This window comes from Cucumis melo, chromosome 7, assembly GCF_025177605.1.
Source record: "Cucumis melo cultivar AY chromosome 7, USDA_Cmelo_AY_1.0, whole genome shotgun sequence".
NCBI classification, from domain to species: domain Eukaryota; kingdom Viridiplantae; phylum Streptophyta; class Magnoliopsida; order Cucurbitales; family Cucurbitaceae; genus Cucumis; species Cucumis melo.
This window is the reverse complement of record NC_066863.1, coordinates 1,260,575-1,274,138: the sequence shown is the minus strand read 5'-3', so window position 1 is coordinate 1,274,138 and position 13,564 is coordinate 1,260,575. Positions and strand designations below refer to the sequence as shown.

General features: G+C 39.0%; 1 protein-coding gene across 1 annotated transcript; it reads left to right on the top strand.

Annotated features, from left to right (window-relative positions):
• Positions 1-24: 24 nt before the first annotated feature.
• LOC127150325 (putative ATP synthase protein YMF19) lies at positions 25-13,120 on the top strand. Its single transcript, XM_051087835.1, has one exon. It carries the CDS (start codon positions 11,233-11,235, stop codon positions 11,704-11,706), a length of 474 nt encoding a protein of 157 aa, XP_050943792.1. The 5' UTR covers positions 25-11,232; the 3' UTR covers positions 11,707-13,120.
• Positions 13,121-13,564: the final 444 nt, after the last annotated feature.

The following is a 13,564-nucleotide window of genomic DNA, read 5'->3' as shown; positions in this document are numbered from 1 at the left end:
GTTGTGTTGGTAGCTGAAAAGGAATCAATCGTTCCAGGAGAAAGTCGTGGAGGCGAAAATGCTCTACTCCCATGGAGCGCTAGGCCTTGGCTGATCAGTCATCAAATAAATTCCCAAAATCCATGTAGCGATAATTACAGAAGTCAATTCTCAGTATTTCTTTCATATAGGAAAAACTTGAGAAGTTCACCCTTTCTACCATCCCGACTTCCTTCTTTGTGCATTCATGGGTAACCCTTTCTACCATCCTGACTTCCTTTTTTGTGCATTCATGGGTAAGGCATTCGTCTTTTGAATTTGGAATCATTTCTCATTTGCAGTCTGATGGAAAGAAAGAAATAAGGACCTTTACCTCTACTCCTTTTCCTGCCATAAAAGATAGGGGAAGGTAGGTCAGTTTGACCCCAGCCCCACAGCTTTTAGGTCCTTGGTGCTCGAACAGGCGGGCAACTTACTCTTTTTCTACCTCTACTCCTTTTCCTGCCATAAAAGATAGGGGAAGGTAGGTCAGTTTGACCCCAGCCCCACAGCTTTTAGGTCCTTGGTGCTCGAACAGGCGGGCAACTTACTCTTTTTCTGTGACTAAAAAAGCCCTCTATTTCATTGTGGCATTTCAAGGAAGGCCAAATCAGCCATTGGCGAGGCTCGATCTAATTGAGTAGAGTGAGTTCTAGAACCCTAGGTTAGAAATTTTGGGTTAAAGAAAAGTGTAGGGTACCACTACCTTCCCCGTCTACCTAACCCACAACACCGCCCCTTGTCCTTAAGGAACCCTCATACCTAACTACGCTCGAGCAGTCGACCGCTCCATGGGCAGTGCAGTCTTCCCTGTGCACTAAAGAACCCAAGAACTCAGACGTCCTATTGTGCCCGTACCTGAAGAGCTAACCCTCTCAGCAATGCAGAAGATTGGAAGAGTGTGCCCGGACAAAAGAAGACAAGAACCAAGCACTTAAGAACCTAACTCCTCTCTTTCTCTTGCTATGGGGGAAGGACCCAACCCCTGTACCCACATCCTAAGTCATTCCCCCTCTACCGAACCCATTAAAAGCCCAAAGAATAAGCATAACCCTAGGTTAGAAATCCTGCTCTTACCTTCACCTCACCCATTCCCTATGCCTTTTTACCTTTTCCCCCAGCTAGACCTCTACCTTTACGCCCTACCCATTAACCTCTGTCACTCAACCAAGAGAACCCACCCCTCTCTCCATACCAGAGAGAAGACAAAGATTGAAGATGGTCCACGAACCCATGCCTTACCTCATGAACCTCTCAGTGGGCCATTCCCCCGTACCCGTAAGGAAGAGCTAACCCACAGCTAGAAAACTAAAAGGTAGGACCTTCTTCCTCCTTCTCCTTATTCTGAGAGACCGGTAATTCTTCTTTTCAAGGGAATAAAGACTTCGATTTAGATCAATACGCTTGTAGCACCTATTTAGATCAATTCTTCTTTTCAAGGGATTCTAAGTTAACTTATGAAATTGCACAACTACTCTCCTTGCAACCACCTATTTTACCGAAGAGATCCTCTCCTGCTTTTGCTGATCCGTCTTCTGATCATATGCAGGCAAGATTCAAGCCTTTTTTATTTAAAGAGTAAGAAATATTACTATCTTCGCAAGAAGTTTGCACCTCAAGTATTTTAGGTTGGATACCTTGACTTTTAAGAAAGGAGTATCTTCATCTTTCGGCCATTGTTTGGATTATACAAAGTACAAAATTGGTTGAGGAGTTCATAAATTGGAAAAATTAAGGGGGCATTTGGGGCGAGGAGTGACTTATAATAGTCTGCGTTTGAGGTGCAGACTATTATAGTTTATGTTATCATTTGCATTTGAGGTCAAACTTGTGGGGGAGTTGGAGTGGGATATTTTAGTCCAACCCCACGTTTGAGGCATGGATTAAGAAAAAGGGGGATTAGTGTTATTCTACTCCTCCTTATTTTACGTTGAAATCCCTGTCACGCACTGTTCCATTCTCTCGGTTGAATGCATCTCGGAACAACTGAAAATTTTTGTTTTTCTCGTGGTCAATCTCAACTGAGATCGACCTCAAGATTCTTCCCAAAAATATAAAACTATTTGAAGGAAATTTATCGGTTTTTCTCGGGGCCATCTCAGGCCAACTTTAGCCCGGGATCATACTACATTTTCTTATCTTCTTTAGCTCGAGGCTATCTCGGGCCAACTTCGGCCTAGGATCATACTACATTACCTTATCTTCTTTAGCTTGGGGCTTTGGTCCGAGATAGCCTTGAGCTAAAGAACATAAGCATAATGTAGTTGATCCTGGGCCAAAGTTGCCTCGAGCTAAAGAACATAAGCATTATGTAGTATGATCTTGAGCTAAGGTTGCCCAGAGATGTTCCTGAGAGAGATCGAGAAATTTCCTTTAAAGAGTTATTTAAATTTGGGAAGAGATCTCGAGGTCGATCTTGATCGAGATTGACCCCAGAAAAACAAAATTAATGGTGGTCCCAAGATGCACCCGACTTTGAGAGTGGAATAGTGTAGCAGGAAGTAATCCCCCTTTCACTTAATCCATGCCCCAAACGTGGAGTGGGCTAAAATAACCAACTTTACTCCCCTTCCCTCAAATTTGCACCCCAAACACACCTTGAGAGATACACAAGATTATAGATTGTTGGTGTAAAGTATGAGATGGGACTACAACTTTTTAATGGACAACACTAAGCCGTTCTTTGAATTAAAAGGTAGATAATTGGATGCAAAGCTAGGAAAATGGACGAATAAAGGTCTTTAGAAGGCTAGTGGACTATATATTGAAAGGGACAAAACATAAATTTGTTGTTGATAGTCATGTATTCCATGATGAAGGAAGATAAGAAAGGATAAGAGAATTTTGGATTGAAGTATGTAATTTTATTTCAACTTTTTGATTTGGGAGGTCTAAACGCTCTTTGGGTTAAAAAGCAATTATTTAGTTGAAGAGTTCATAAAAGTACATATTACGAGATACAAAGGATACAATAAATTTGGTTTAAGGTTGGAGAATTTTGGTCGACGGTTGGGGATTGGACTTCTGCATTTGTATTTAATGGGGCCTAGCCATTCTTTGGGATATAAAAAACAAAAGTGGTTGGAGAGTTCATAAATTGGAAAAATTAAGAGATGCATCGGATTGGAGAATTTGGGTTTAAAGTATGAGATTGGACTACTACTTTCTAAGTGAAGACATCATGCCATTGTTTGGATGAAAGAGTTGATTATTGGATGCAAGGTCAAGAAAATGGACAAATAATAAGACTTGTGGAGGATTTGTCAAGTAATTGTCATTGGAACATGATGTTAAAGATTATATATTGAAAAAGGGAAAACACAAGTTTGTTGTCCATAGTTACGTATTCCACGATGAAGGCAAATAAATGAAAATAAGTGAATTTTGGATTAAAGTATGTGATCGGACTTCAACATTTTGATTGAAGAGGTCTAGTCATTCTATGGATTGAAAAGCTAAGTTTGGTTGGAGAGCATAAAAAATGGACAAATTAAAAGATGCTTAGGATAAGCGTTTAAGGTTCGAGATTGGACATCCAACATTTGGATTGAAGATGCCTGGCCATTCTTTGAATTATAATGTAAAAGTTTGGTTGAAGAGTTCTGGAAATGGACAATTAAGAGAATTTTGGTTTAAAGTTTGAGATTGGGCTATAACTTTTTGATTGGACACCTAGTCATTCTTTGGATGAAGTGTAGATGATTGGATGCGAAGTAAATAAAATAGACAAATAAAGTTACTTCTTAGATATGTGGACGATTTGTTATAGTGATCGATGTTGGAAGAGAAAGTAAGAGATTATATGTTGTAAATGGGAGAACAAAAATTTGGTGTTGATAATTACGGATTCCATGATGAAATCAAAAGAGTAATGATAAGAGATGAGAAGAGAATTTTGTATTAAAGTATGTGATTGGACTTTGTTATGGCTAAAGTTTAATTGAAGAGTTCGAAAAATGGACAACTTAAAAGATACTGAAGATAAGAGAATTTTGGTTTAAGGTTGGAGATGGACTTCAACATTTGGATTGAAGAGGCCCTAGCCACTCTTTGGATTTCAAAGTACCAAATTGGTTGAAGAGTTCATAAATTGGAAAAATTAAGAGATACATAAGATTAGAGATGGTTTAAAGTATGAGATGAGACTACAACTTTTTGTTTGACGACACCAAGTCGTTCGTTGGATTAAAGTGTAGATGGTCTAAAGTATGAGATCATAAGATCAAGATAAAGAGAATAGATACTTTTCATTCTCATTCTTCGCATCATAAAATATCTTCTCCTCTAATTAGCTTGGTAAACCCATTATCTTAATATGGGATTATTACTTTTAGGTCTTCTCTTGGCTCCTTCTTCTTATTTTATTAGAAGCCTGAACCCCAAATTCAATTTCATCAAGCACTAGGTCAAAACCTTGCAAACTGTGCTTTTTAATGCTATAAGAAAAGATAGGTAAAGGTCGAAGATCAGAGACCAGGAAATTCCCCATCAAATCATAGGCCTCAGGACCAAGAGCGAAGGAAGTATTCTTGGGTCCTTTCATCCGTTGAGGGTTAAAGCCATTTTGGAAGAAGTAAGATGAAATAAGGATGAAATAGCGGGAACCAGAATAGGACAGACCAGGACGAGGTATGAAAGATAGGGGATGCAGAAAGGCTAATAGAGAGGTTTAGCTCCTCTCGTCACTGGAAAGGCTTGATTTTCTTATGAGAAATCTAAGTTCTAGTATGATCACAAGAAGATTAGTTTACTAATAAACCAATTCGACTCATGAAGAGGAAGGCTAACCAGTCGATCTTCTTCCAGTCCCAGTGCCAAAACATGCATTGACGACAATACCATCAGAATCAAAACTAAGAGAGGACCAACGATTGGCTGGGGCTGTATTGGTATTCTAAGTTAAGGACTGAAGCAACGCCACGGGTTCAGAGATGAGAGCTTCTTCTACTTTATCTAAATAGATGAAAGATGCGATGGTTCAACCCAAGTGCTCATTCAAACTCCTGCTTCTTGGACTTTTTGAACTTCCTTCGTTTTCTTTAATAGGCTTTGTCACAAGTCTAAGAGGCTTGGTTTTATTCGTAGGAAAGCAGGTTTCGGGAGGAGGACAATAGGAATTTTCTCCACCTGCTCGAACAGGGAATTCTCCATAGTACCTCTTTGGCTTAAGACCCAATTGATATTTAAAGGGATGCGAACCTTCTAATCCCTGACCTTGAGTCGCTTAGCCGCTAAGATTTTACCTCGTCCTTTGAATTGGACCTTCATTCTCTCCTTCTAGTTTGATTAATCAGTTCTTAGCACTTGATCTGGGCCAACTAGCCCTCTTCTCCGCGCGTTAGGCTTCCACAAAGACTAATCTAATTTTTCAAGGGAAGAAATCCTACAAATCAAAAGAAATGGCAGATGGCTCTTCCTCGTATTAAAGGTAGAGCCCTTTCGCCTCACTACCTCCTTTCCCATACTATCAAGCTTTTTATCCCTTTTCCTTGTACTCGTTGTCTTAACTTTGTGTGCTTCCTCTTGAGAACTTGTTAAGACACTTAACAATAAAACACCTCAAAACACTAACTAATGGCTGAAACAGAGACACTACTCTGCTAGTTATATATTTATATAACCAAAATAGCATAAAACAGTCACAAGATGATAAGGAAAACAAGAACAAACAACCAAAAAGATCATACCAGCCCTTCACATTGAGTTGGGAAATTTCAGAGGCTATAGCAGCCTTTACACCAAACAGAAATAGAAAATATGACCTACCAAACAGAAATAGAAAATATGACCTAGCTACAAAGACCAAAATGATCCTATATATAGCACTCCTCAAATTCCTTCCCGTGGGCCCCATAACACGATCCTCCTGCAGACTACTTGTTCAGCACCTTTTTTCTCCAATAACTAATCATCCAATTATCTTCTTACCCCTCATTTTGTAAGTATTAATTATAAGAGGTCTTACAGAACTTTGATGAGCACTTATGGAGAATGAGGGGACGAGAATGAATAATGATATTAATGAGTGGATTAAATCAAGAACAAGATAAAAGGAGAAAAGAAAGGAGTCAAAACAAGGGGTTGGTCTCATGTCAATCCTACTGTATCAGGGAAAGAAGCTTCCACATTCATTAATTCAGAAGAGTTATTGATTCTGATATTAGGAGTTCTCTTATTCATTCCTATTCCTCAATCTATTTCGCAACATTATAGCGTAGTTTTCCGAGTAAATGCTTCCCACTTCCTCTGCAGCGGCCGGTTCCTTTTTAAGCTTTTCTTCCTATATACTAGACTTCCTATATACTTCCCTATGGAATTTCATTCTTGCTAGGGCTTTCCTCTTGAGATATTATGATCTTTTACTTCCTCTAATATCAAACCACTAAATCCTTGAACTGATTTGAATGGAACTAGATTCTTATGGTACTTTGATGGTATAACTTCTTGAACTAATGAAAGAGTTGCTTCCTATTTTGAGACAAACTGAATATCCTCCTAAACCTCTGTCGACATATTCCAACCTTGAAAGAGCAGACTCTTCGCTGCAAGGCGAGAGCTGAGGCTAGAACTTCTCTTTCGGAGGTGACCTTTCTTTCTAGCATGTAGGATGATATGACCTCAGCACCGTCAAATCACTAAAGATGTGCCAAGTCTTATTAAATGAATGAAAGAAGAAGAAAAAGAAGAAGAATTTCATTTTGATGGAAGAATTTCATTTTGATGGATCCCACTACTACTCTTCAAACAGCTTCGTGGGGTCTCGCCTTTCTCCTCTCAATGTAGGCCGCCTACCTAGCTGGTGCTTCTGCCTCCTCTGTGACCGAGGCTTCCGGCTTGAGCTGCTCCTATTGTATGATGATAGCCTTCCCGTGATGTTCTGATTTCAAATTGGGATTGATTTGGGGTTTATTCCGACACTGATCTTGTCTTTCTTCTCGTGCGAGATGGAATGTGTTTTTATTAGTTATGAATGAAAGGAAACTCTTTCTACAGAAATGAATGTGTTTGATACCGCAAGTAAATCAAAGAAAAGAGAGTTTCAAGAGGTGCCTTAGACCACTACGCGGTGCTAATCGAAGAAAACATCTCTGAATTCGTCCTACTGCTACATGGGGGAGAAAGAGAGACTGTGGCGGATGATACGTGCTTTTTGTTAGAATGAACTCCTAATCGTATCTGCTTGACTCAAGAGAGACTTCCACTTATGCTACCCTCGATATGCTACTCATTGAACTCCTTCCTACGCGGGAACTGAATACTGCACTAATAGGCTACGACTAGCTTTCTAAATCAAGCTAGGGTGTCCAATTAAAGCTAAAGAGACTGAGTTCGGCCGATTGATCCTTTTTGCGTGTGTTGTGTGGGGAGCATTTGCACTGTTCCTCTTGGGGAGCGTGTGCGTGCCTCTGACTGAAATATGCGACAAGTGAAAATCGTACTTTTTCATGCAATTTCTCTTGGTTCGGAGGACTGATTTATGGAACTTGAACTTGGATGAGGAGTCTGATTTACCGTGTAGAGGAGTCTTCCGTCTCAATTCCAAGTCTCCCACTTTGTGCAGTCCGAATGGAAGAAAAAAAAGAAAACTCTAGCACTTCTGTTCAGTCGCTTCGCTTCGCTCCTTTTCTGACTTTAGAGTTGGGAAGTTTCTATTGGTGGTTTTTCAGTCATTTATTATTTCAAAGACTAGTTTGCAATGTTTTACCCCCATAGAAGGGTGGAAGGAGCATTACTTTTAGGGTTGCAGACGAAGGATAAGCTTTTTTCCTCCAACTTTCTTATATCTTTATATGTGAAGTGGAATAAAAAGCTATTTCACACTCCATTTTTCAGCGGGTTTCCTGAACCGGTGGATAAGTTGGTTATGGTTTGCTTTCACGGGGAAGTCAATAAATGGGGCATACAAATCTGGGTCAAGCTCAATTACACCACCCCCTGGGCAAAATCTTCTCTTTTCTTATTCCCACCGCCGATTGTAGATTGAAAAGAGAGTACCTCCCAATCTGGAGTTTAGACAGAGCAGTTCTTCATTTGCTTCTTCTTCAACCATTGCACCTCATGCGCCCTTTTTTCTTCTTCCTTTTAACGTAAGCTCCGATCTAACACTTCAGACTAAAGCTCCTTCTCCCCGTCCTGGTTTCGCATATTTCATTCTAGGTGAAGTTCTAAACGTCGAGTCATTTCATTGATCGGCTTGGGTCCACGTATTCTTGAAATGAAAAGAATGAATAACGAAGAGCTCTTACCGATCTGCTTGAAGAACCGACAGCTACTTTCTCTCAAGTCGATTCTTCCTTTTTCATGTCGAGAAAGAGGAGAATGTTGCTTAAAGTAGTAGGTTGTCCCCTCCCGTCCATCGTTACTGTGTGACCCTTTAGACTGTCGATTTTGAGAGTTTGTGGTTTAAAGAAAACAGCAGGTCGAGACTGAACCTCGGGAAAAAACAAGGTTCTCCTCTTTATTTTGATTCAAGTTCATGCTGGAATCAGACCTATCCGGGCTGCCTTCTAAATCAGGTCAACCGTAGGTCGAGCCATTGCTTCCTCTTCCCTCTACACTGCTACGTGGGGTCGAGCCTTTCGTCCTCTTTCAATTACAAATGAACTTCGTTAGTTCTTTATTTAAAGAGATCATACACCCTTTTTCTACGAAAGAGATATGTAAAGCAAATGCACACATCGATTTCTCATCCATGAATGAATTGCCTTTTCCTCTCCTCCTTCTAAACCTACTAAAAGGAAGAAAGTCTATCTTTCATAGCTCTTTCTTTGCACTCCTTAACATCCCTTCTTCCTTATTCAAAAAGTAGGTTAAGGCCATGGGCTTTTGTCTAATTTGTGCTCCCTCCTTTCTCCTCTTCTCTGACTGACTATCTAACTTTAAGTAGGTTAGCTAAGTTATTTCTTTTTTGACTTGAAATAGGGAGTAGGTTTAAGTAGGTTAAAGCTTCGCACCTAGCTGACTTGCCTCCGGTCCTCTTCTTCCTTTCATCTTAGTAGGTAGGGATTGAAAGTCAAAAGCCTTTGTATTGATATTGCAATTGCCTTATTGATCATAGTAGCGAGATCCAATTGATCGAACAAGTGCAAGAACTACTAAAAGCTACTCTATCTTCTTCAACAATGTTGAAACTAATCCTGGAAGACTCAGAAAAAAGAGGTAGATAGGGTAGAGCATTGCTTACTTGGTTATACCCGTTTTACCCTATTTTGTTAGGTAGTTGTGTCATACCTTCCCCTCTCTCATCCCCTATTTATTATCATAATCCATGAAATAAAGAAAAAGTTTAGGCCAATGGCCTTGTTCAATCTCCTCAAAGCATGATAAGATGAATGGAATCACGCTACTGAAACAAGAAGAGCAGCCACAACAATCCTCTTTTTCGATGTTGTGATTTCGGAACCTTTTGGCCTCTTATTAAATAAGCTCTTTGTTCCGAAACATCAATGGTCTCTTCCTCAACGGGCGCAGGGAATCTCCCCTTTGGTGTCTAGCCAGGGTTTGTTCCAAAAAAAAGACATGCTTTTCTTGGGTCATAGGCGAGAAAAAAGAAAAGGTGTGTTTTGGGTTTAGGCTAGTGGGAACGTAAGATCCAGGCAAAATCTCCACTTTTCATGCTTTTTGCCCCCACTGATTATCTTCCTTTGGTTTAGAGTCTTCTTCCTTTTAGTAGGTTCTGAAGATGGAGAATTTGCTTCAAGATCTACTTTCTAGTTGGAAATTAGTCTTATTCACTTCCTCGTAAGAGATTGGTTTGTACTCTGCCAGCAAGGAGAAAAGAAGAAAGCCTAGCTTCGCAAGCACCTATATAAAAGAAGGGCCACTCTAGGGGCCTCACTCTTTGGGAATCTAGTTTGAGATGATGTTGAAGAGGAAGAAAGAGATGCTTCGCAACCACTATCGAGAAATTGAACTTCAATTATGACATTTATGAAATCGAACTTCTTATACTTCTTTTTGTGTGATGGGATTCTTTCTTCTTTTATCATACCATATCGATTGTTTATTCTATTAACCTAGTTCAAAGTTCAACCCACGAAGCGTAGTCCGACTTCATGCTAAGATGTAGAGATTGTGGAACAATAGTCAGACGTACGAACTCAATCGACACGAGGATCAATGAATATGACCAGCTTATATCGGTTTTCAAAACTAAGAACTAAAGTGGATACCATGCCACCAATCGAGCCCTTTACGAGGAAGCTTCCGTTAAGGCCAAGTTAGAAGGGAAGCGCTGCTAGGTAGCCCACTTCGAGAGGCAGGTATCCCTTTCGCTTCCAAGTTGCTTGTCTATTATGCCCACTTCGAGAGGCAGGTATCCCTTTCGCTTCCAAGTTGCTTGTCTATTATGATTCTGCTCGATAGCACTATATGTCTTGTTCGCCAGAGCTAATGTCTAAGCTAGGGTCGCTCGTGGGATTACTCATCTTCTTTCACTTCATTCTTTGTTTAGAAGTAGAAGGTTTCGGAATGAAATTGAGACCGTCAAGGTTGAGGAATAGGCAGAAAAGTTTTAGTCTCTTCTTAGTACCTAAAGATAGCTATCTCTCTTGATCCTGGGCCATGCCCGATCTTGCTTCTCTCTCATGATTGATCCGACGAGAAGATCTAAGAATGACGAAATTCATATAGGGTACCCACAGCTACGAAAGCCTAATGAACGAAGAAGTGAGGACAGAAAGATTCTTTGAATATGATGGGTGATAGCTGACTTCTCTTGAAACAAGAATGAAAACAACAAAATGAATGAGCTCTTTTCTTTTGTCTCTTTCTTCTCCGAAAATATCCTCTTATTCTACTATTATCATAAAACTTATCATTTCTATTCAAACCTTGAACTTCTTATTCTGTTGCCTTTTTATTCCTTTAGTGTAGTGGGAGACTTTATAGTATTATGCCACTCCGTTTTCTTTAATTGGCCGATCTCTAGGCTTTCTTCTTTTTCTCGAGACATATTGTACCGATTCTCATCTAGATTTCGTTAGTCTTTAGTTTCCCCACTACCTTACCCAATACCGTCGAACCTCTTAATTCCACTAAAAGAAAAGATTCCACTAAAACGTCATATTTGTATTTTGATGCTTCCTTGCCAACATCTTTCTTTTCTCCCATGCTTTTCGTTGGTCAACTACCAACCACTACTCTTTATAGTTCTTTACTACTCATACAGGAAGGATTTCTGTCTAGAGGGAATTTGATTGAGAAAAAGAAAGAATGCCTCAATCGGATAAATTGACTTACTTCACACAATTCTTCTGGTCATACCTTTTCTTCTCGACTTTCTATATTCCCATATGCAATGATGGAGATGAAGTACTTGGGATCAGTAGAATTCTCAAACTACCAAACCAATTGGTTTCAGGGAAGAACATACGGAGCAAGGACCCCAACAGTTTGGAAGATCTTTTGAGAAAAGGTTTTAGCATTGGTATATCCTATATGTACTCTAGTTTCAAAGAAGTATCCCAATGGTGTAAGGTCGTCGACTTATTGGGAAAAAGGAGGAAAATCACTTTTCTCTCTTGTTTTGGAGAAATAAGTGGCTCACGAGGTCTCGAAAGAAGTATATTCTATTTGATCTCGAAGTCCTCGTATAGCACTTCTTCCAATCCTGGATGGGGGATCACTTGTAGCAATGAAATAATGCTAATCCATGTTCTACACGACCAAGGAAGCGTTGTTTTTTAATTAAGGTTGTTCGGAAGCATCAAAATTCAATTCCTCCAATTAGTAGTAGGCTCCTGTAGAAGAGAGATCAATAAGAGAAAAAGCGAAGGCGGAGGAGGACTTAGTAGGCTCCTGTAGAAGGAGCTCTTTCTGTCTTCTTTTTATCCTTGTTCACTGATTTTCTTCCTTTCAATTCAAACCGCTCCGCTCCAGCACTTCTGTTAAGTCGCTTCGCACCTACTCTTGAGCTCTCTTATCTCTGTCTTCCTCTATTTTCTTCTTATTTTGATTCTTGATAATAGAAAACCTTTCACTCTCTTTAAAGACGCAGAAAGGTAACTGAAAACTCATAAGTCCAGTTTCAGTTTCATGATCCCTATCTTTTCTTATGGCTAGGCTTTCTTCTTCCTTGAACTTCTTATCCTTTTCTCGTTGTGAATAACTATTCTATGCGAATGAACCCTATCTTTTCTTATGGCATTCTTCTATGTTTACGGGTTTGAATAGGAAGAATCATCTCTTCCCATATGTAAGGTTTCATAAATTCATGATGCCTTAACAATAATAGGCTTTTCTCAATTCTATGTGGCCGTCAGGCGGTGCAGAACGCACTAATTTGGGGTTTTTTCTCCCGGTACTCAAGTTTCTATGTAAGTCTGAGTTTCGTGTTTATTGCTTTCAATAGATACAAAAGGGGAAAATAAATACTTGTGTGAGATATACAAGGAAATAATATTGGAGCAAATTACGATCAATCTCCCTATGAGCTAAGCCCAATAATTCTGACACATAAATTTTTCACCTAGTGAATTTTTGTTTAAAATATGAGACTAGATTACGACTTTTTTATCGATTAAGAAAGTGAAGATGATTGGATGAGAAGTTATGGTTGATTTGTTAAAGTGACATATTGGAAGGGAAAACACAATTTGTTGGTGATAGTTCTGTATTCAATGATGAAGGAAAGATGAGAAAAGATAAAGGAATTTTGAATTGAAGTATTTGATTGGACTTCAATTTTTAGATTGAAGAGGTCTAATCCTTCTTTTGGTTACAAAGTAGAAATTTGGTCGAAGAGTTTGAAAAATGGACAAAATTAATTCTGGTTTAAGGTCTAAGATTGGACTTCTACTTTCTTTGTTGAAGATTTCAGAAAATGAAAAAATTAAGAGATACATAGCTTGAATTTTGGTTGGAATTCTGAAATTTGACTACTTTGATCGAAGACATCTAGCCATTCTTTAGATGGGAGCAGATGATTGGATGGGAAGTTAAGAAAATGGACAATAAAGATACTTCTCAGCCTTTGATTGGTTTCAAGTCGTTTTGAAGATCTGTTTTAGTCCCTTTTTGTCATCAAAGCTAATCAGTTAAAGCACGTTTTGAAGCTTTTTAGGGTTCTTATTTTGTTGGTTCCGAAGATTCTTGATCTTTAGTTTGCCTTGTTTTCTCCGTTCTTTTTTTTTTTTTTTTTTTCCTTCTTGCTCTCGGTTCTGGATTCTTTGCCTTTATTTTGGTTTTATTTTGTTGGTATACTGTTTCAATGTATTTTGCTTGTTCTTTTCCTTGGTGGAGGTTTGTAATTTGAGCACTATTGTGAATTTCAAATTACCTAGTCTTTCTTGTAGTTCGGTTATGTTTATATCTCAATATATTAATGTTCTATCGAATCCAAACCCCAAAAAGCCCAAGACGAATGCCAAATATCTATCTATAATTTATATGTATAATTTGGATGTTGCTTACTATAAACTTGTCCTTGCAAATCTGAGTGAGGTCTTAATAAATATCTATCTATAATTTGGATGTTGTCTTGGATATATCGATAAACTTCCAGAATCATTGAAATTAATTCCTTTGATCATATTGTTCTAAGTCT

Excerpts from the sequence above, each read along its gene's own strand:
- LOC127150325 (XM_051087835.1), top strand. The coding sequence starts at position 11,233 with ATGCCTCAATCGGATAAATTGACTTACTTCACACAATTCTTCTGGTCA.